This window comes from Cebidichthys violaceus, unplaced genomic scaffold (assembly GCF_023349555.1).
Source record: "Cebidichthys violaceus isolate CVI_PGR_0920_01 unplaced genomic scaffold, fCebVio1.0.p SCAF_23, whole genome shotgun sequence".
NCBI lineage: Eukaryota > Metazoa > Chordata > Actinopteri > Perciformes > Stichaeidae > Cebidichthys > Cebidichthys violaceus.
The window spans coordinates 3867065-3890542 of NW_027176406.1; the positions used below are offsets into that span (position 1 = coordinate 3867065).

Genomic DNA, 23478 nt, shown 5'->3' on the forward strand with positions numbered 1-23478 from the left:
GCATCCGGCGTGCTTCACATAAAAGCCTGTTTTTTTTTTTTTTTAAAGCCTTTTTTAGAAGGGTTTTAAAAGATGAAATTGATTTGGCTGGTCTAATTTCCTCAGGCAGTTCGTTTCAGCGCACAGTCTTGCCTGAGTATTTAAGGTTGCATTCTGGCTCATAACGAGTTAAAGGGTCAGCAATGTAGCCAGGAGCTAGGCCTTTCTGTGCTTTAAGAATAATCAGTAAAGTATTTAAATCAGCTCTGAGTCTTACTGGTAGCCAGTGCAGATATGCTAAGACTGGGCTAATATGGTCGTATACGTTTAGTGCTAGTTCAAATTCAAGCCGCAGCATTTAGAACAAGCTGACGAGACAAGAGATTGATTTTTGACTGAGGCAGATCTAGAGAGAGTTGCAACAGTCTAGACAAGATAAAATAAAAGCATGGATTACCCTTAATCAGCATCAGTTTAAAAATAAAAAAAGACTTGACTTTCTAAACATTTATGAGTGGAAGGAAACAGAACTGCACAACTATATTTACCTGCTCCTTAAAGGTGAGGTCACTTTAAATAATCCCTCCTAAATTTCAGGCCACTGCTGCCTAAATAAGGCTTTTTCAGTTTTGCTCTCATTTAACTAACTCTGTGACATCCGACACTCAGAGTTTACAGATAATACAGATACCAGTATGACAACTCCAATGTTCACATTCATTTGAATGTGACAGAGCTATTGAAGTGTTCCTGTTGTGTCTTGCTGCTCTCCCAGCAGCTCAGACAGAACAGACTAGTCCTGCAGTGTGCATGCTCCAACACATGCTGTCACATCCAGAAAGTCACAGTCTGAGCACTTTGAATGTGTTTCAGCCTGGATGAAGTCTCCATGAAGGCATACAATCTGTGAACACGCAGTTCTCTAACGACTTTTTCTGGCTCGTCAGTTCACGAAACGCTAAGCTGTGCTGACATCCCTCTTATGTTATCTTGGACTCATCATCTTTTATGTTTTATTCATACTGACTGCTAATCTGACTACTTTAAACATATGCTAATGTTATGGATGTGCAATTTTTTTAGCAGGTCACCAAAAGACGCTTTCTTTAAGACAATGAGCCTTGCTTTTTATTATAATGATACAAAGTTTAATTTTGAATGGTCTTTTCAGACCAAACAGGAATAATTCTTGTTAGTCTTGGTGCAAAAGATTTCAAAGTGAAAAATGATCAAAGAATATTCTGTATTTTCTTTTAATTTTTTGTTTTGTCGCTGGTGTGAACAGGCCTTTAGGCTGAAACACTTTGTATGCCTCACTTAATATAGATAATAGACTTAATGTTTTGCCGGCATCTTTTGTTGAAATCAGACACACCTTGGCCATTAGAACGTACGGTAAATACAAAGGATTTTGTTGTAAATTAAATTACAACTTTTTTCCAGTTTTGACAGCTGCCTTGGTCCCTGCTTCGTGTCTCTCTTGCCCGGATGTTTGCACCTGCTTGAGAGGTCAAAGGCCAACATCCAGACCTCCTGTATAACCTGTAAAATGTGGCGGATACGATATGATAACATGTCCGTGTCTTGCAGGGGATCGGCTGGTGAAAGTGAACGGAGAGAGTGTTCTAGGAAAGACGTACTCGCAGGTGATAGCCCTCATCCAGAACAGGTAAGACCTCCTCCTGCCTGTCAGCACTTCGAGCCTTCGGTGTGTTGATTTAGGGAACCATCTGTTTGCTTTTTCTTTGTGAGCTTACCATCGACGTGACACTCACGCACACGCACACGCACACGCACACACACACACACACACACACACACACACACACACACACACACACACACACACACATACACGTAGTCGCTAGTATTCGTTTGCTCTGCCTTTTCAAAAAAGAGTAGCCTGAAGCAGCGTAGTCTCCTCACTCACGATGCCCTACGTGGTCTCAAAGACGGATACCGTGGCTCTCCAGAGGAGAATTTAGAGTCTTGGAAAAGTGACACTGGACTCTGGAAGGTTTTATCCTGGTGACCTTTTTCTATTCAAATGCTTGGATTAGATTCTGACATTTTATTATCAGTTATTTCATTTCCTTCATCAGTCGCTGACCTTCTTTTAGACACAAAAATCCACAGGGAGGTTAGAGGTGGCTGGTGTTAGGGATGTGCGAACCAACTTTTTACTCTCCTGATATGAGATACCTCTACTCAGACTGCTGATACCAACTCCCAATCTGATACCGGTGCTCGCCTCCCGAACTAAAGATGTGTTTACCTCACAGCATGGAACTTATTAAGAACATTGTTATGTAAGGTAGCATGAGGCCAGTGTAGTACTGAATGTAAATCATGGCAGAAACACTGAACTTTAGAATGATGTCGGTGATGAAAGCGTGTTTGATGTGGATCGGTTGCGTCTGGCCGATACCCGATCCACTTAATGAAGTCAATGAAGCCTGATACAGCGTCGACGGATCGATTCTGTGCGTCCCCAGCTGGTGTCCACTTCAGATGTTTTAGTTTAGTTAAACATTTCTATAAATTAGTCAGAGGATTAATAGAACAATTAAATCGTATCAAGCACCAGGTCAGGATATTGGATGTGAGCCTGTTTTTCAACTCTACGTCTTATTTGTCTTCATTCTTCCCATCCTTCCCTCTTCTTCCTCCCCTGTACATGTCTTACAGTGAAGGTGTGTTGGAGCTCTCCATTATGCCAAAGGATGAAGACGTGCTTCAGTTGGTAAGTGTGAGTATGGGATTTTTCACGCACCTTCTCTGAACAAACTAACCCACACGCATCATGCATTGCACACTTAGATACTTGACAAGCAAATTGTTTGTAAGATTTTGGATTAATGTTAGGATACTGCAGGAAATCGTGTTTGCCGAGTTTAACCTGGCTTCTCCCCGTCATTGTCAAAGAACGTAGAGATTTTGTTTGAATGGCTGCAGAGTGACTTAGAGGCTCTCTGCTCTGCATTTAGATTACATCACGGATTCATTCAAAGCCACTGGTATCGTGACTGTCGAAGCTTAGATTTAAAAAAAACCCAAACAAAAACGTCTCTCTGCTCGTTCACACACCCATGTACTGTACAACACATTTTTGTCGCTCCACAGGTCGCTCACATGATCAGACATGCATCAACCCTCGCCCCTCCCATTAACCCGGAGCAACATGTCAACACACAAAACCAGATATCACCGGACTTCAGTGATCCTTGTCACACATGCAGAAACATTAGTGTCCCTGTCAAAAGAGGCCAATGCTTGGTTCTCTCTTTACGTTTAACTGCCATATCTTAACATTATTAACCCACTCCTCTGTCCTGACACTCCTCCCCTCGCTGCTTCGCCTGTATCTGCTGCATTCCTAGCATGACATCAGCAGTGCTGCGCCTCCTTCCACACTCCCACAGGGTGGAGTAAGTCAGAGAATGAGAGGGAGGAGAGAGGGAGTTTGGAACGATCCGACAGAGGAAACAAGAAACAACAGATAAAAAAAACAAACGTACGACAAAAAGTACTAGAAAACAAGGGAAGCGATTGAACGTGTCTGGGAGAAGAGCGGCAGGTTGTTGCAGCAGGAGTGTTTGTGGTCTTCTTCCTCGTCCTCCGTTCCTCCTCCTCTGTGACTGTTTGTGGCGACTACGAGCTTAACACGCAACCTGAGGAAAGATTGTGGATTCTGTTTGCTGGTGCAGGTATACATTAAATACGTGTTTGTGTGATTTAGCTTTACTTAATGGTGAGGGTGGAAAAGGGATCGTAGTTAGTATGTTTTTGTCCCTCTGGTGTTATGAAGTTGTAAATGATGCATTAAACGCGACAGTGTGGCCAATTGAAGTAGTCAGTTGATTATACACTTGTTTATTTGCAATGGACAGTCCTAAAGTGCCACACTGTGGATACATATCCTGTATGTGTGTACATATACATAACATTGTCGGGGACATTTGCTGCCAGCTGCGGTTCCAGTGAGTGTTGTGCCTTTAGCTCGAGGCAGTTCATGCAGTTTGCTAGCTAGCATGTGTTTGTGTTCAGAGCAGAGGCCCTCGAGACAAACTGTGAAGGGGTTGAGCTGAGAGGTCATTCCACTTAAAGCCTTGTTGTGTAATGTACGGTGGCACAAGGTTGTCTTAGTGTGTTTTGGTCAGCGTTGTTGTCGAACTTGTTTACCGTGAGAGCAAATGAGTTAGAGTCGTCGCCGCCGCCACACACACTCACCTTTTCTTCAAGCGTTCATTCTGTCTTATCTCACTTCTCTTCCATCTTCCTCCCCTCTCCCAGGCATACTCCCAGGATGCCTACCTGACAGGCAACGAACCCTACACAGGGGGAGCCGAGTACCTCCCACCACCGCCTCCCCTCTGTTACCCACACAGCAAGGCCACGACCCCTGCTGGAGCCCCTCCGTCTGGCTCCATGTGCCAGAACCAGCTGGATAACTGGAGTCGTTGGCCAGGCTCTTCCAGCCCCTCTTCGCCCCTGGACAACCGCTCCACTGTGGGCAGCCCCGCCAGCTGGCAGGAAGGACGGGCAGGAGAGCCAGGAGGTGTGGGTCACAGCAGCCCGGCCCACCGCACAGAGGAGATCCAGTACGGTATGACCAGCCAGCAGCCTCAGGGCCAGACCAGGGGGCGCTCCTACTCTTCCTCTTCCTCATCAGGAGGCCCTTTGTCCAGCCCGCTGCAAGTCCACTACTCAAACCACCACGCTGCCGGCTCCTCTCAGGCTCAGCCACGCAAGTCCAGCTCAGCCTGGACCAGTCCTCCCCTGCCCCAGCTCAGCCATGGTCGCACCGAGCTCTGCCAGCAGGCGCTCTCCGCCTGGTACCACAACCAGGCACCTGAGCGCTCAGGACGCAGCATGCAGACCCGCCACCGCAGCTACTCTCAGGACCGGCTCAGTGACTCAAGGAGGCAGCAGCAGCGGTCAGGTGGCTTCCCACACAGCGCCTCCCAGGACACTCTGATGTTACTACAGCAGTCAGGACCAGGACCCCAGGGAGAGCCCTACTGGTCCTATGGAGACTGGGAGGGGGCCCCAGGTAGGGGCCCAACTGCCACCAACTACACCCGAACACGTTCTGAAAACCTGCTAGCCCAGTACGATCGCCACGGCCGCTCGTTAGAGATGCTGGACCGAGCAGCAGCTGGACTGGTCTCACCTCATTTTGAGAGGCCCTCATGGCCCCAGCAGGCTCCCCAGCTGCCCCCCAGGACTGACGCCCATCCGAGACAGGGGTCCCATTTCGGTGCAGCACAAGCTCCTCCGATGTCCCGACACGCACAGTCACATTCTAAACACCACCCCCAGAATCACACCCAGGCCCACTCCCAGCCTCAGTCCCAGCAGGCGGCCCCCCAGAGCAGGCGGCTCCCCCCGGGGCAGAGCATGGACGACCAGCCGGTGGGCTACCGCAGCTACAGCCCCTCTTTTTACCGCAAGACGGGCCGGATCATGCAGCAAGCGCACTCTTTCAGGGACCCTTCGTACTCCGGCCCTCACATGAACTGGAACCCAACGCCTAAAACCAGCCCCCCAGAGGGCACAACGGCACCCCTCACTGCCTCTGCCGCGTCCCCCCTTGCCTCTGCCACCCCCGAATCCCAGGACAAAGCGTACAGGCCAACAAACCACGAGAGGGAACGAGGGTCAGTGGAGGGGCAGGCGGAGGCGGTGGCGGTACAAACCCAGGAAGTGGTGCTGAGGCAGAAACCTCCAACCGGGCGGAGGAACGCCCACGGCATGCGTCACCCTCACTACGCGCTGCCCATGGACGGGCTAGAACCCTCTTTATTTTCTCCTGATCCCCAGGACGCGGCTCCTGCCCCTGGTTCCAGGGGAGATGGAGCCCCACGCAAACCAAACGGCAACCTCGCCCCCCTCCCCATTGAGGACGACTCCCTGGCCTCGATCCCCTTCATAGGTAAGCAAGGAATGTACGAGCTTCATCTCGTGTGGCTTCTCTTACACCTTAATCCGCTCTCAAAAACTCCAACTCACCTTGAGATTTCATCGCTTCCATTCTAAATTGTAATCCACACTGAGTGTTTATTGAATATTAGTGAAAGCTTTACTGAGATGAAATGCAGAAGCTTTAATTTAGACAGAATTATGAGTTTGGGGGAATGTGTGTGTTTCCTTAATTTCCTTGTTGTCTGTCTATTGAGGCTCCAGGCTCTTCTCAGATGCAGTTTCCATTCTCTTAGAGAGATTGTGTGTGTGCATGTTTGTCTGTGAATGTTTGCATTGGGTAATACAGGCACTTCCCGCAGTCTTACAGACAGTATTAGTAGTTTGGTTGAATCATATTTGATGGGAATTCCCTAATCCTGCTGCCTGCCCCTGGTCTGTAAGGTCGCCTCACCATGCTGAGGAAATGAGGTGGAGTCTTGACATCGTGTGTGTGTGTGTGTGTGTGTGTGTGTGTGTGTGTGTGTGTGTGTGTGTGTGTGTGTGTGTGTGTGTTCTAGTCTTTTAGTCAGTCACCGTATTAGTTTTTTATGGTAAATGTTCACATGCTAACACGCTAAACAAAGATAGAACACGGTGAACATTATAAACATTAGCATTGTCATTGGGAGCATAATGCTATGCTAGCATTAGCATATAGCTTATAGCACCACCGTGCCAAAGCACAGCATCACAGAGCGGCAAGCATGGCTGTAGACTCTTTGTCGTCAATAGTCAAAAGATGACACAACACTATTTGGATTTATACATTTAAAAAATGTGCTGCCTATAATCGTTTTTATGTGTGTCTTCATTATGTTTGGCTCCCTTTCAACATTGTGTAATTTTGCCTGTAAATTATATTTAAGGAAAGAAAATTTGTAATCCTCTCCTAAAAGACCTAATCTTCTTTTTATGGACCATCGCAGACATTTTGATTAATTAAAAGCAGTGAAATAAAATGTTATGTTTAGGAAAACAGATAGTAGAGTACCCTGAATGATTTAGCCATAAACCGATAACGACAATCTGTAATAGCTTCAGTGCATGCAGGATACAGTATGTAGTTATTTGCCTATATGAGGTTGTTTGCATGAATATGCACCGTACAGTTATAGCCTACATGTCAGTGGGAGGTGATTGTGGTCATGTCCCAGCTTGTTCCCCGCTCTGAAAAGACTCAAAGAGAAGGGGCTTCGCAGGCTTTATGTTGCCTTGTCTCACTTGACGTGTACAGCAGCCATTAAGTCAAACCATATGCAAATGACGCTGTGCCTCCATCAGCCTGTCACAGGCGGAGGAAAACAACCACTGCTTACCCTGATGCCCAATAGATTCAAATCAGGTGCCTTGGACTCTTTGGCCCAACATGGGAACGAGCGTTGATATTTGAGCCCAGCCACGCTCGGCCAGAAAAAAAAGGTCATTTAAAGAGAGAAAATCCTGAGGGTTCTGCACAGCAGGAGGAATCTCTCTGCTTTCTCTCAGTCCGTCTGTCAGAGCACATTCTTGCCTCGTACCTTCACCTGAATTAGATGCAACCTGGCAGTCAGAGCTGCAGGCCGGGACACGTCTTATGGCCATAAACTGAAACTAGGCTAGAGTCTCCCCATAGACAAGAACATAACTTTTCTCTTCTCTGTCTTTCTCCATCTCTTTATCTCTCTGACAAAGATTCCGATATGATCTGGGGGCCTGTTTGGGAATATGTGATTTAATAGCCGTTCATTGTTGTTCATGTTTGTAAATCACGGATGTCTGGGAGGTACCGACCACAAAGGCGGGCTGTGTCTAGCGGCTAATGTGTTTTTATGACGTCTAGTATAGAGGTATAGAAAATGCAGTATTTTCTTTTATTTCTGTAGCTCATACAATGTGAATAAAACAAGAAGGGTCATGTTCACAGATGAAGTATTTCACTCTGTACCCACTTGGAGTCTTTCGACATGAATCTAAGCTGTAAATTACCAAGAGGTTTTTGTGGCGGTCCTTGTGGGGAACAGAAGGGGCCCGTTCTCTCAGCTCCCGCCCTTAATGCTGCTGTTGTGCTGCTCTGGATGATGTGTGTCTGTGTGGGTGTGAGGGGGTTCAGTCTATGACTATCTTTACTAGCTGGACCCTGGACACTCCGGACCAGGACCAAGACCTTGTCTACTGGCTTGTGTCCTGCTTCCACAAGGCCTCTTGTGGCCTCTTGGTCTCTTATACAAGATGTCTGGGTTTTTTTTCTCTGTTTAAATCTGATTTTTTTTTATCTTGTTCATAAAGATGAAGCGATTAACAATAATCAACAACTACTTTGATAATCGATTACTCGTTAATGTGGTAAATATTAGTTGATCCCAGCTGCTCAATGATGAGGATTTGCAGCTTTTTTTTGTCTTGCATGACAATAAACTGAATATCTGAGTGTTTTGGACTGTTGGTCGAAACAAACTTGCAGTTTGAAGTAGTCACGTTGGTCCTTCAGGAAATTGTGATTTAAATTTTCACTATTTTCTGACATTCTATTGAACCAATAGAATGTGGTGAATCAATAAATGCGGAAAATAATCAGCAGAATAGAATCTTAAAGTCTGAATAATACAGTTTTGAACCATAATTTGCCAATAGTAGGCTGTTCATTTAAACAAAGTTCTTTCACAGCTGTACAGCATTTAACATTTGAGAAGTTTATTCTGTCAAAAAAGAAAGCTTTTGCAGAAAATCATGTTCATATTTCTCCAACTAGGTAAAAAAAAAGTTTAATGTTGATGCTGGTTTCCTAACTCCTACTCTAGTAAGTAAAGACTTGCTATGTGCTTAATAAGGAGGTTTAAAGTCATTTGAAAAGGCAAGAGAATTTACTCAACCGTTTGATATAGTCCTTTTGTTAGATTTTTCTGAATAAGTAAAAATCACCAGACTGGGATATATATGCTGCACATTCACAGTAAGGACTTGTATGCAAGATGTCCTGTAGAGTTGTGGCAGAGTGTGCTGCAGCATGTTGCTCCCCTCTGCTGGCCCGTCTCTGTCTTGTGGCTCTGAGCTCACTCTCTGGCTGCCAGTTAATGACGGCCTTTGTTAAACCCACAGCCCGGCTATTTCTGGGCAGCGCTGTAAACAGGCAGATTCCTCATCCCAGATTGGAAATATCTTCCGCCTGATGTCGGACTCTAGTGTGCACAGGAGTGAAGAATAGAACGGCAAGGGTGGTCGATGGAAGAAGGGAAAGAAAGACACAGAGAAAAGAGAAGAAGCTGAGGGATAATTACAGGAAGTTCCTGGAACAGAGTGGTAAAAAAAATGAAATCTGAACAGGAGTGAGATGAGAGCGGAGCAAAAATGTTCAAAAAAGGCTTTGTGGTGGTGTGTGCTGGATCTCAGAGCCCCTCCAGTCTGCAGAGGCTGTGCTGCCCTCTGCAGTTTACACAGAGAACACACTGGAGCTTTGCAGAAACTCAATTCTGACTATAAAAAGTCACCGGAAATCCAGCTTCTCCTCACTTAATGCAAATAGTAGACCTGTCTGTTATCTGTCAGTCAGGAAGTGTGTGTGTGTGTGTGTTGCGGTTTCATATCCCTTTGCACCAGCCTAAACTGTAAAGACGTGTAGCCTGTGTGACCTATATATTCTGCTTTAAGCCTTTTGTCGTCTCGAGCACAAAAACGTAAAACTAGCACTAAGTATCTACATACAGTTGTCCACAATATTCATATCTTGTTAGATCGGGGCTTTTCTCTTGCATGTGTCCTCGCGTGTATCACATCACACAGTGCTGTAGATTTAATAAAGAACTGAAACCTGGAGCCAGTAAATCTCTGTTACTAAACCGCCTCCGTTTGAAACTGACTAGCTCTTCCAATGGCAACAGGCGACTCAGGTACTGCTTCTCTGCAAACCGTTTGCTTTTGTTGGTTGCATTCGTGTTATTTTGTTTAGGACTCAGTTGCAGAGGTTTTCAATCTTCTAGATTCTTGTGTTTGTGGTTTGTCCTTTTGTGTACTGAAATCCAGGAATGGGTCGTGTTTGAGTATGATTGTTAAATGTGTTGATTTTGCAGATGAAAGACTTGAGACGACAGAAATTGAAAATGTGAAGTGAATTTTCTTGTTTAGTATCTGACGGTAACCCTGCGGTTCCTCGTCGTTCCTCTCCCTTACAAACCTTCTCCTGATCTAACCCCCTTTTTAATATCCTTCTTATTCCATTCTGGCCTTTTTCTCTAACACCTAACCTACCCCCCCCCCCCCCCCCCCCTCTCCTCCTCCTGCCTCCCCTCCACCTCCCACAGATGAGCCGACCAGCCCAGGTGCTGATTTGCGAGCGCGCCATGTGCCGGCGTCCTCCGTGGTATCCAGCGGCATGAACTCGGCACCCGCCGTGGTCACCGGCCCCTCCTCCCCCACCTTCACCTTCCCCCTCACTAGGCTCTTCTCACAGGACTGCAGTGAGTGCCCCCCCTTCCTCCCTCCCTTCCTCCCCACTGCATGCAGCTAAAAAGTATCTTATTTGTGATGTTTAGTTCTTTTTCAGAGAAGGATTGATCATGCATGGTATTTTAAAACCCTCCTGGTTGGTTGGTTGGTTGGTTGGTTGGTTGGTTGGTTGGTTATACATTTCAAGAGGGTCTAGGGGATTTTTTGTTTTCCTCACTGCTTATTATATTTGCCTGTGATAAGCCTTAAAAGTCTTTTTTCTGCTCAAATTCAGTCAAATCCAATTTCAACCAGTTTCTAATTGAAATCAAATTGTCTAAATAATTCTCCAGAATTAAGTGCAATTTTTCATGATTCTAGTAAAGCAGTTTTCCCAGTAATGCTGTCTTAATTCTAAAAATAATAAGAAGTGTCCTTCAAAACAAGACTTTTGAGGCTAAATATCAGACAAAAATCCTGAACATTTTGCATGCTGAATTTATAGATTTGCATGTTTGACACAAAGAAATTCATACAAACTTGTTTGCTCAGATTGTGTTTGGTTTGTTTATCTTGCTGTGCACAAAGCCCGAAAGAGTCGGTGGGTTTCAGATTAATTTAAGTCCCGGATTAGTAAAATTGGATAAACTCGCATGAATGTTTCTTTAAACAAATGCACGTCAGTCTGTGTTTACAGGCGCCACACCTGCATGCCAGTGGTGAGAAAAGTGACCAGAGTTGATTCAATTTAACCCAGTGTTCCAGCTCATCTCCCCATCGTTCATCCTAACTACGCCACCCAAACCTCAAACCTCCTCTACCACCACCACCACCTCCCTGCTTCCTCCCTCACTATCCCTCTCCTAGTCCAACACCGCCCACTCTGGTGATTGGCATTACATCAACATTCTGTCTTTCTCTCTGTCTCTTTGTTTCTCCTTCTCTCTCTCTGCTCATTCATCCTCTCACCGAGCAGGCAGTATTAAATCCGGTCGCCGTTCCTCCTATCTTCTAGCCATCACCACCGAGCGCTCCAAGTCATGTGACGAAGGACTCAACACGTTCAGAGAGGATGGCCGAGTCTTCTCGTGAGTACTGTCAGTCTGAGACGGATGAGATTCAAACAGCACCCATTGAATTGCATGCGCAGGCAGACATCTCATGTTGTGTTGTTGTACTTGACAGGAGGCTACCAAAGAGAGTGAAGAGTTTCTTCACAGACGGGGTGAGTTCTTCGCCTTTCATTCCTCTAACCTTTCATCACATAAACCTTATTTTTTACAAATCCACGTAAAGCTTTCTGAGGTTTTGAGTGACGTTTAAGTGAGCTATGCCGCTTTCGACCACAGTACAAGATGATGGCAAACGGCATTTCCCTTTATTTCCTTTTCATCTTGATTACTGAAAGTCACAACTACTTTTGCTTTTACTTTATTCACGAAACCTTTTACTTGTGACAAGTTTACTTATGACATGCTAACATGTAGTGTAACTGCAGCACAATTACTGGAGAGGCATAAAGTCACTAAACTGACTCCTTAATGTCAGATAATCTGGTACATTTGACTTTGCTAGCATCAGCTAACATTAGCCACCATGAGCTAGTGGCCTTACCAGACCCACCAAGGGAGGCTGCAACAGCAAAACTCCTGAGTATATTGCATTATATATAAGCCAGGGTGTGTTTTATCGATTATTAATTCAACTTTTTATTTGTAAGAAATCTGGCTCTTCCAGTCAATCGTTTTAGTCTGTTTGTGCCTTCGGTCATTTCTGCACATATTTAAATTTTGCAACCAACGTTTCAAACTTGAATCAAAACAATGTAGCTACTCGAGTTAGTTGTATTTGTTCAGTGTCAGCTTTAATAATGCTGAATCATTTTTAGGTGAGTAAAAGCAGCGTTTGGCAACTTACAGTACAGCAGCACAAAGAGGCCAAATAGTTGCTGCCTCAACTACCGATGCACCAGTTGTAACATGGTGTAATGTAATGCAGGAGGAGAAATTTCAAATTCAAAATATGCCAAACACAGAGGAACATGGGTTACAACTACACGCTGAGCAGCACTGAATAAATGACAGTAAAGATTTGGCCTTAAAAATGTTAGTTTTTTTGTTTTTAATACATTGTCAGAAATGGGTGGCGTTCTGTTATCACACATTTTGATTACCATACTGAAACAAAAGTGAAAAAAGTTCAGATTTAACGGCTTCTTTCAGGTCTCAAGGCAACAAAGAACATCAACAAATGTTCTGAACATTTCCTCGGTTGTGTTTCAGTCTCTGGACAACCTCGGCACGGCAGAGGATGTGCGATCTAAACGCCACTCCACCTCAGAGCTGGGGAACATTACGTACAGCGACGTGCGGCAAGAAGGATGGCTGCACTTCAAACAAATCCTCACAGAGAAGGGCAAGGTGGGCGTGACTAGAAAATAGCTTGAGACAGAAAAGGCGTTCAAAGCAAGCAAACACTCACATCTCATCTTTCTCTCACAGAAGGTGGGCAGCGGCATGCGTCCATGGAAGCGAGTGTTTTCTGTGCTTCGCTCCCATTCGCTGTTCCTCTACAAGGACAAGAGGGAGGCGGTGCTCCGCGGGGCCACGATCGGAGGTGCGGCCGAGGACGAGCAGCCGATCAGCATCCGGGGCTGCCTGGTGGACATAGCGTACAGCGAGACCAAACGGAAGCACGCCCTGCGGCTGACCACACAGGACTTCTGCGAGTACCTGCTTCAGGCCGAGGATCGGGAGGACATGCTGGACTGGATAAAGGTCATCAGGGAGAACAGCAAGACGGACAGCGAGGTCAGAGGACACACCTACACCTGTTAGACGTTAAGCTCCTCTGTGAGTGTGCCTCTAGTGTGTGGTTATAACGCAGATGTGTTTGTTTGTTGCAGGAGCTCGGTATATCCAGACAGGCCCTCATCAATAAGAAACTGAATGATTACAGGAAGCAGAGGTGAGCCACCTGATATCAGATCATGAATCTTTCTTTACCACCGCACACATCCGCTGTCATGATAAACAGCTTGATTTTAACCTGTCTCTCTGTCTCCCCCTGCAGTCCAACAGGCAGCAAGCCCGACTCCTCTCCCAGGATGTCCCGCATGAAGCCCTTCCTGCTCACCAAGACGGAAAATGCTGCGGGGGCGCCACGCTCCCCCAAATCAGACGGCAAAGGTCAGCGTCAGGGACAGACTAATCAAACACACCTGCTACTTATTGTGCTAAAATATAACTGTATTATTGTTTTTGATTAAATGTCAGAAGTTATGAGATTCATTACCACCTGGAGAGTGCATTGTTTCTCCTGTAGGATGAGTTTGAGTTAAAAATGGTGGCACAGTTCTGGGTAATTATGTTTTATATTTATTAGGGGTAATACGCTTTATAGTCTTAACTATGGGCTTGTGGACACAAAGACTAAATATCTGACTTGGTACCAGTTTAAATTGTATACATCCCACCAAAAATGTTATACATTTTTATCATTTTTATCATCCTTTTTAATTGTACTATTTGTGACTTTTTGACCAGTCTCATAGAAATCAGATATTTCACATTAGAATCTGCATGTTCGATAATCCATTAGCTCAAATATCAGTTCATGTCATAACACAATCGCAGGTGGTGTTTAATCAATCCTTTGATTAATATATCTGCAGATGTAAGAATATGTAACAGCCCTTTATGAATGAGAGCCTTTAAATGTAGGGACGGGATAAACCGTGAAGAAAACACTGAAGCTCTGTGACAAGCAGTGAAGTTTTTTGTCCGAACTGTCCTCAGATGAGAGCGCTCCTCCGAAGTCTCCGTGGGGAATCAACATCATGAAGAAGACAAAGAAGGCGGGGCCTAAAGCTTTTGGTGTGAGGTTGGAGGATTGTCAGCCTGGTGTGAATAACAAGGTTAGCCTCAATATCATCTGTCATACCAGAATGCAGTAATACTACTACTACTACTACCACTGAAGGTTTTATTTGTGATTAAACTCCGTCTGTGTCCATCTCAGTTCATCCCGTTGATCGTGGAGATCTGCTGCGGTCTGGTGGAGGACATGGGTCTGGAGTACACGGGGATCTACCGAGTCCCCGGGAACAACGCCATGGTGTCCACGCTTCAGGACCAGCTCAACAAGGGGTGCGACATCAACCCTACAGAGGAGGTGAGTAAACATGAATACACCTGTACATCTAAAAAACCAGACAGTTTTCATTCAACTTTACTCAACACAACCGTATCATTGGATGCAGAAGGAAACATACGATGATCGCTGACTCCTCTCTGTTTCTGTTTCTGTCTACAGAAGTGGCAAGACCTCAATGTTGTCAGCAGTTTGCTCAAATCCTTCTTCAGGAAACTTCCAGAGCCGCTCTTCACCAACGGTTTGTTCAAACATGTCACTACAAGCCGACAACACACACAACTCACGCTGCCATGCATTCATATCAAACCACTGCTTTTTAAAATGTTTGATATCTTTACAGACAAGTACAACGACTTCATCGACACCAACCGGATGGATAGTGCATCAGACAGACTGAAGACCATGAAGAAACTGGTACGTATTTGTTTGTGCTACTTTGCTACTACTTTGCTTGTGTGTGTGTGTGTGTGTGTGTGTGTGTGTGTGTGTGTGTGTGTGTGTGTGTGTGTGTGTGTGTGTGTGTGGGGGTTTATCAATATTGTCGTTCTTCTTGTTTACTTTCGCAGATCCGAGACCTCCCAGATTATTATTACCACACTCTGAAGTTCCTGGTTGTTCACCTGAAGACTGTAGCCGACAGCTCGGATAAAAACAAGGTGCGTCAAAGACAGTTTGTAAATAAAATGAAAATATAATCATCATGCATCACTGTGATGACATCTTTGGTATTAATGTATTTTTGTCGTTGTGTAGATGGAGCCCCGTAACCTGGCTCTGGTGTTTGGGCCGACTCTGGTTCGGACATCTGAAGACAACATGAAAGACATGGTCACACACATGCCTGACCGCTACAAGATAGTAGAGACGCTCATCCAACATGTGAGAGAGGCCGCACGGCAACACACACACACACACACACACACACACACACACACATACACATTCAAATTACTCATGAACACTTTCAAGATAAATATTTCTTTCTCCATGTCGTTCTTGTAGTGCAACTGGTTTTTCGCTGAGGAGCAAGACAAGGATGAAAAGGTATGCGTCCCGTATTGCTTCTTTAGACTTGCACATTGAAAACGTTAATGCACTGCAGAGACAGTTATTTAAAGATTCAGTTGAGGATGTGCAGTTGCCATGAAAACTTACAAGTAATGTGCAGTATGTGACTTCATTATCTGAGAATCTTGTCACAGTGGTGTGAAATAACTCTGAATCTGAATACGTTGTTTCAAGTCATAAAATATTATTTTCTACCACAGAGGGGGATTGCTTCATCTTTTGAAAAATACAAGTGAACTCGCTTCAACAGCTCAAGTCATTTTTTATGCATTCTTGTGCAGTAAACATAACTTATGTTGTCTTGTTTTAAGATGATGATAGAAAGTCCCTGAAAAAAGAGAAACAAATTAAAATGTTTATTGAGCATTTGTGCTTTTTCATAAAGCCAATAAGTCACCATGGCATTTGCAACTTTAGATTTGACCTTTTAGTTTTGTCTTTGTGGTCGGGAGCACAGATAAAGTAAAACAATTCTAGACATCTTTTCAAAAGCGTTATCTGTAGAAATCCCCATTCAAAACGTCACTTTATACAGTCATACAGTCCTGCACGCTGTATGAATCCCCAGTTTTCCGGTTTTCACAGTAAATCACAGCCTTTTGTTTTGTGTCTCTTCCGTCCAGACGCCGGTGGACACCGAGGACGTGCAGCCCGCCCCCAACATCGACCACCTGCTGTCCAACATTGGCAGGACCGCTCTGCTTGGGGAGGCCTCAGGTGAGCACGCTGCTTAGTGCTCTGAGCCAATCGCCTGTTGCTCTGACCAAGTCGACCAATAGCATTCGGGTAGATGTAATCGCAACCCCAAATTAATGCTGCTTTCCATTTCAAGCTGGAAGAAGGGAATTCCCCACTAGTGTATCATAATTACAATGTGTGGGCTCTAGTGAAACAGCTGGCCGACGTTATCATGTTAATTAGCAGAACTGAGTTTTAATTCTCAAGAAAAAGACTTCAACAAGTCGGTAAATGAATCCTGTTCCAATGAATATGTTTCTAAGAATCCATAAAAGTAAACGATTTAAGATGGTGCTCTTTAAAAGCATGTTCAAAATAATGATCCCAAGTGTTGACATGACGTCAGATTCCTCGCCTGATTGCCTTCCCTCCTTGGAAGTTTGTCCCAATTTTAAAGCCAGAAATTCCCTCTTTTCCAACAGAACTAGAACGTAGCATAAGAAATGAAAGTTAGTAGTACTCGGAGTGTTTCTGTGTTTGATAGCGTGCCTACACTTCTCTCCTTTCTGCTGACCTCTCCCCCCCCACGTTGCTCATCTTTCACTTTCTCTGTACGTTTCTGCATTTCCTTCTCTTAGCTGAGCCTGTGGAGCAGCCACTGCGGTAGGATGGGAACTCCCCTGGCAATACGTGTGTGTGTGTGTGTGTGGGTGTGTGTGTGCGCGCAACCGAGTCTGTGCATCATATTGTGAAAGTGAAATAATGTGTGTTTGTGTGGGTGAGAGAGAGGGTCTACGTGTTGGTGATGGTTTGTGTCTCCATGGTCTCCATTACCCTCCTTAGACTCAGTGTCTCCCTCTCAGTGTCAGACGGAGGTCCCTGTAAGAACATGTCACTTCAGTGTCGCCCCAGTCGGACTAATGAATTAACGGCCTGTTAAAGCTGCTGCTTCTGACACTGAAGTGTAAACTGTGGTCTGTCGCTGAGCAACAACTCCCTCACTAGTGGTCTTGTTGTCGAGCACTTTGCTCCACTCATCCTTCGGGCAATTTCAGTCAGCGTAGTCCAATCATCAGGCTCCTCGTGCTCCGCTTCCCTCCAAAGGGACTCTAAGTGGCGTCGTTTCTGACCTGCTGTTTTAATGCCCACAATGACATCAGAGATATAATCTGATTTGTTTGTGTGAGGTTCAGTAGTGGCGCACACGTTCACCCTTCATCCAGTTTTTCTATCACAGGTGGACTTCCAAACAAAAAGCCCTAGTTACCCAAAATATTTCTTAATTGAGGTCCAAGCCAACATTAAAATAAGCAAATATTCTAGAAGTGACCTTTAAAAGTAAAGTCCCTCAAAAATGTATCAAAACAAGAGAAGATCAGCTATGATATTTTAACATTTACTGACCCATCAGATTCTTTCACCACTGCTAAAGTTGTGTCATTGATACCACAGCTGTTACCAGAAGTGATGACCTAGTCTCATGATAGGTCCCTGATTTTAATAACCGTTAAAGCAGAAACTGAACCGGTTTCTCTAGATTGGTTGTCTGGTCTATAAATAACAAAAAAGGTTGATCCATTCTTCCTCCCCAAGCAGTGATATAAAACATTGGCAGAGCTAAATCAGACAACGTCTTGTATTTATTCTTGTTATATGACTTAGACAATTAGTCAGTTATCAAAGTTGCTGTTTTTTGCTGACTAATTCACTAATTACTGAGCTCAGCTGGCTGCTGTAAAGCAGAAAGTCTCACTCAAGGACACTTTGACATCAAACCGCCAGTCTTGTAGTTAAAGGATGAACCGTTCTCCCCACTGAGCGACAGACGCCCTCCTCCATGAGTGGGAGCTTAGCATCAGCAACACTAGTGAATTACCTGAGCTAAGCTGCGTTTTGTTAAAAGAGCTTTAATGGCGATGCATGATGTGAAGAGCACAGATGAAGGGTGACAGTTTGTCCGCCATCTGGAAGCGACACACAACATAAACTGGATTGATATCATTGTTGTTGGTACATGAGAAACAGTTCCATCTAGAGCTCGTCAAAGCCCCGGGTTTCTCCAAAGATTTTGATTCCGTACTACGTGAAAGACAAAAACAGCTTTTTATCCTGCATCGCTGTGTTTGTGTTGTGAGGGAATGTGTTTCTTTGTACTCTGGACTCAAACATTGTTTCTGCCTTCACGCCTCCCAACGCTTCTTTCCCTGATTGATGTCATCAGTGTTTTTCTGTGATGTCATCGGTGTGTGCCGTGGTTTCCTAATGCCTCCGACACCAAACCCTGCTTACCCGATCATTGTGTCTCGTCCACATGTGTAAATCAGTGTCTTTGTACTGGGGTCCGTCACGGTCAGAGGGCACAGAGTTCCTTCAACTTTAGTAGAGGAATTTGCCTTGTAATTCAATTTTTTTTGGCAATCAGGAAGACGACCTGAAACTGCTGTGCTCAAGCCACAACCCCATCAGTGACGTCACAGCGGGTGATTTCCCCTTTACAGCTGATGGAAAACACCGGCTGTGACATCAGGGTTTGAAGTGCAGACAGGAATGCAACTTGCAGAAGCAGTTTTCTGTGATTTAAAAAAAAAAAAAAAAAAAGTGATGATCTCACCAACCGCCTCTGTGTCCTCCACCTTGACTGTTCTGGCCTTTTGTTAACTTCAAAGGTTCTGACCCACTGTTTTTATTCTCTTCTCCCCAGACTCAACCAACAGTGAGTCAGCTAAATCAAAGGTAACATCTATTAACATGGCACAAGGTTACTTTACTCTGGATGTTCCTATACCGACATACACACGCAGTAGTTAAGACAAATATAGCGTAATGTATTACAGTGTCACAGCAATGTTTTTCTTTTTCAGGGCTCTTGGGGGTCGAAGAAGGACCTTACACCCAAAGACTTCCTGACTCTGTCCATCATGTCTGCTGTTACGGGCCGCAAACGCAGGAAGCGCCACAACGGCCGCCGCGTGGGCAGCAGCACCGATGACGACTCTGAGCACGAGCCAATCAAAGCCGGACATTTAGGGGCAGAGGAGGAAGAGGAGGCAGAGTCGCCTGTGGGAGACACTGCTCCTCGAGCAGTGGGAGAGGAGGACGAGGATGAAGAAGAAGAGGAAGATGAGGAAGTTGTTGAAAGCAGAGTGAAAGAAGAGGTAGAAGAAGAGGAGGAGGTGGCGGCGGTTATTCCCAGTCGGCCGTGCTGTAAAGAGGAGGAGGAGGAGGCAGGAGGAAGGCAGGCAGCCGTGTTGTTGCACGAGGAGGAGGCGCGGCCGGAGGTGAAGGGCCCGCCGTGGAGAGCTCCAGAGGACGCTCGCTCTATTGTTTCTGGTTATTCCACCCTCTCCACGTTAGGTCGTAGTCTGGGGTCAGAGGGCAGGGGGGACGATGCCGATGACGAGCACAGCGAGCTGGTGAGCGAGACGGACAACGAGAGCGGCTTCGCCTCGCGCTCCCTCACCCAGGAGAGACCCGACAAACACCAGACAACACCCGTGAACACACAGCCGGCAGCAGCGCCGCGCAGCTTCCTCTACACGCACTACAAACCCCCCGTTCTCTCGCCCACAAACCTGCTCGCCCCGCCCACCGCGCTCACACCGGACGCCACGGACAGGAGCGAAGGGGGGGCGCGGTCCACCACGCCCTCGTCGTCCTCTTTCTCCTCCTCCTCCACCACTCACAGGCTGCACTCACGGCCTTCCTTCAACTCCCACAAGCTGATCCAGTGCGACACTCTGGCCAGGAAGAAGCTGAAGTCGGAGAAGGGCAAGACTCGCTCTCTGGACCTGCTGGAGCTGTCTGGGGCCGCAGCTGACGCCGACGGGGCCGGTTCCGGGTCACCGAGAGTGAGAAGGGAGACCTCTAGGACCAACCCCTCCTCAGGCAGCAGCCAGGAGAGCCTGCGCCTGGCTCAGCCCAAGTCCTCGCTGCCACCCAGCGAGGCCGCCTCCTTCACCCCGACCGGCCCCGGCGGCAGGTCTCTAGCGGATCAGGTCCGCGCCCGTCTGCTGGGCTCGGCCGACGACTTGCGCAGGGTGGGACTACGAAAACCGCTGTCGCCCGAGACACGGAGGAAGAGACGCGCCTGGCGCAGACACACCGTTGTGGCCTCCCCAACTGAGATCTCTGACAAGAGACCCCCACTGACCGTCAGCGACTTCCCCCTGTCTCCCATCACTCAAAACCAGGTCAAAACACCAGGGCTGCCTCGGGATGCAGACGGACTTGACCAAGGACCGGCTACACGTCACACACCCACCTCTAGATTCCACCAGTATCTGTGAGCCCCGCCAGCTGAACCCACACTTCTGTACGGGGGTCCAGGCTGAGCCGCTGACTCCCTGCAGGTCAGTAGACCGGCAGCAGCGTGAACAGGGTCTGGGTTAGTTGCCGGGTGCAGCACAGTGTACCACTGACCAGATCTTTAAGAGCAGCCCACCCTTTTCTTTTTGATAAGCTCCATTTGCATGGCATGGGGCTTTCCAGTGTTGCCAAAGCTTTTTTTTTTGTCTTCTTTTTTATTCCAAAATGTGTGCTTTTTATAGAAATAATACAGAAACAGGACAGAGACACAAACAGACCTCGTCACAATCAACGTCACAGCCAAGAATTCTCATTTGAGTGATAACCGAGCATCCTTCCTGTCTTCTCTGCCTTCCTGCTCACAGACAGCATTAACTAAAGGGTTGAATCCCTTCAAGTGACCAGAGCCGGATGCCGAAATGCAACGTCCCTCTGGTTCTTGAGAGAACGGTGCTTCTTATCAAAGTGGGGTTTAACGGTAACTTTGACAACGTTTCTCTGAACCTGCTTCAGTGAGCCAGAAGAGACAGTCAACCCCCCCACACACACTTCTTATAACAAAACATTATTGGTCAGTTTAAAACTATTTCAAGAGATCTCAACAGATTTTTCAGTCTTTCTAACGTGTTCCTCCTCAGACAACAGACACTGTAATCACTCATTTATACTCCAAACCGTAGACACAGTGGGTTACAAACACACAACATACCGTCGTCTCTCTCTCTACTTGTTAATAATGTTCACGTGTGTGTGTGTGTGTGTGTGTGTGTGTGTGTGTGTGTGTGTGTGTGTGTGTGTGTGTGTGTGTGTGTGTGTGTGTGTGTGTGTGTGTGTGTTTGCTCAACAATATTTGTGATCATGTCCGAGCGTGCAGGTGTTTGTGTTGAACTATTTTGTAACATTTGTACAAAGCCTTGTTAAGTTAACCTTGTAAATATAAATATTATGTTTATCATATTTGTTTTTACTTTTTTAGTTCCTCTTTTTATGGTTTACAAAAGTGCGAACAAAGTGCACAAGTCATTTTCTTTCAAGATGTTACTTGAAATGTTTCCCTTAATATATATTTTTTTTGTTTTATATTCAATATATATATTATATATATTTTGTATTAAAGTTAAAAAAAAAAAGTACTTTTATTGTTACTTGATCTGGGTGTACCTGTCCACAGGAGATAAACTAAACCGGCTCCTTGTTTCCTCCAAGATGGCCTTCCTCTCAGCACTGTGCAGAAAACCTTTATCTCATGAGACATGGTCTTATGAACAAGTATCTCTGGTGATTGTACTTCCAACAATGTTGCATCAACATGTACACAAGCTATCTTAACAACTATGTGTAGCAAGAGAAGAGATCTGGTAATTATTACATTATATTGGGCAGTTTGCAGGCAGCTCAGCGCCGCACTGTGATGCTGAACTCCTTTGTTATTCATGTCTGTGATTACCGAGCAATGCCTCCACAGATCTGCTCGTATTTACTGAGCTCCAGTCGAAGTGTGTTCCTTCTTGTAAAAGAGAAGCCTGGCGGCGTTTAACAGACTGTTACAAACATATTGTGTAGCGCATACAAGCGGAGACATTTTCACCTCAGTCGGTGGTGATCTTTGTGTTTTCAGCACATCTCCTCCCGAGGGTGCATCCGTCTGCACGTTTATTACCTCGGGGGGGTTCCATGAGGAGGAGTTTTCCATAAGGTCAGGCTCTAATAAATCCTACCTGACTGGGGAAATGTTACACTAGAGGAAACGAATACAGAATGAATCTATTGTTTTTCATCTCTCGTCTTGATTTGCCATCACAAAATAACACAAACAGGAGGTGTGTAACTTCCTGTCATGAGACTTGTTTTCATCTGACCAAATAACCCCATAAATAATAATAATAAATGATAAGTTATGGTCTTGTCTTACCTCAAGATTTTTTTTCTACAAGTGCCTGATTTCTGGAATGTGTTTTTGTTCTGCGGTGCCATGGTCGGTTCTTATCTTTCCCGTTTCCTTTTGTTGTTTTTGGGTCTCCGCCCTTCTCTCCTGTGGTTGATGGTATAACTAAGGCACTGACCCAAAGATGTGTACATTTAATACAAGCAGTCAAACTAAAAAAAAAACATTTAAAAAGCACACTTTAAGCCAAGGACATGTCTATGCACTCTCTTTGCCTTTAACACAGGCATTAACAGCGTATGCTGCTGAGAGGCATAGCACCCTCTCTGCCTAGTGATCCACAGTGTGTGGATATGGTACACCTAACGAGCCGACATGAGGTCAGACAACACCCATGTTTCTCACAGATGAACTAACCGCCTATGACTTCATCACAAAACTCAACAAGTTGTTGTGCTGTCTGAAATCTGATTCTTACCTTATGTTTCATTGTTGTATTTTAAAGTCTTTTTGTACATACTTTCTTAATATGTAACATATTGTATTGTGTACATTTGGAATTGCTTTTTTTTTTTGGAGTATAACTAATATGAAAATGACTGGACTTAAAGGTCGTCCACCTGAAACCATTTCCCTCATGGATGTGTGCTTTAAAGCAAAGGTTATATGATGTAAATAAACAGAACTATGTTTAAAACGGACTTCTCACGTGTTTGTTTTTAAGAGGTGGTAGGTGTGACTCCTACAGGAAGGATGAGGCTTAAAATAGGAGCTGTGTGGCGCCCTCTAGTGGCTACAGATGAATACTGTCTCCCACGGGAAATGACACAAATCGCCTCTCTGCACGTGAAGGAAACTTAATCTTAACTACTGCGACTGTTTTAACGCACATGAATAGTTTAATATTAGTGTAATCTGTTAAAACAGCTGTAATCTACTGAAATGTATGAACTTTAATAAAACACTTATTTGGCTTTTGAGATGACCAGCACTCATCTTGAGAACACAATACGCCTCAAAATACTGGAATAAACCCACCTATCGTT

General features: G+C 45.4%; 1 protein-coding gene across 9 annotated transcripts in view; it reads left to right on the forward strand.

Annotated features, from left to right (window-relative positions):
- Positions 1 to 23129, forward strand: part of arhgap23a (Rho GTPase activating protein 23a) — a 63680-nt gene extending 40551 nt beyond the window's left edge. For 3 of the 9 annotated variants that reach the window (XM_068718833.1, XM_068718831.1, XM_068718827.1), the window contains exons 5-24: positions 1570 to 1648; positions 2668 to 2728; positions 4273 to 5914; positions 10218 to 10373; positions 11318 to 11429; positions 11527 to 11566; positions 12624 to 12761; positions 12843 to 13151; positions 13247 to 13308; positions 13414 to 13529; positions 14139 to 14257; positions 14362 to 14514; positions 14656 to 14734; positions 14837 to 14910; positions 15063 to 15152; positions 15250 to 15375; positions 15499 to 15540; positions 16188 to 16281; positions 18944 to 18975; positions 19104 to 23129. In XM_068718833.1, coding sequence (XP_068574934.1) covers positions 1570 to 1648; positions 2668 to 2728; positions 4273 to 5914; positions 10218 to 10373; positions 11318 to 11429; positions 11527 to 11566; positions 12624 to 12761; positions 12843 to 13151; positions 13247 to 13308; positions 13414 to 13529; positions 14139 to 14257; positions 14362 to 14514; positions 14656 to 14734; positions 14837 to 14910; positions 15063 to 15152; positions 15250 to 15375; positions 15499 to 15540; positions 16188 to 16281; positions 18944 to 18975; positions 19104 to 20528 — 4949 coding nt within the window. In that variant the 3' untranslated portion in view covers positions 20529 to 23129. Of the gene's footprint in view, positions 1 to 1569; positions 1649 to 2667; positions 2729 to 3435; positions 3687 to 4272; positions 5915 to 10217; positions 10374 to 11317; positions 11430 to 11526; positions 11567 to 12623; positions 12762 to 12842; positions 13152 to 13246; positions 13309 to 13413; positions 13530 to 14138; positions 14258 to 14361; positions 14515 to 14655; positions 14735 to 14836; positions 14911 to 15062; positions 15153 to 15249; positions 15376 to 15498; positions 15541 to 16187; positions 16282 to 18943; positions 18976 to 19103 lie in introns of those variants that run through there. The other 6 variants (XM_068718829.1, XM_068718828.1, XM_068718830.1 and 3 more) reach the window with 6 other exon arrangements.
- The last annotated feature ends 349 nt before the right edge of the window (positions 23130 to 23478 follow it).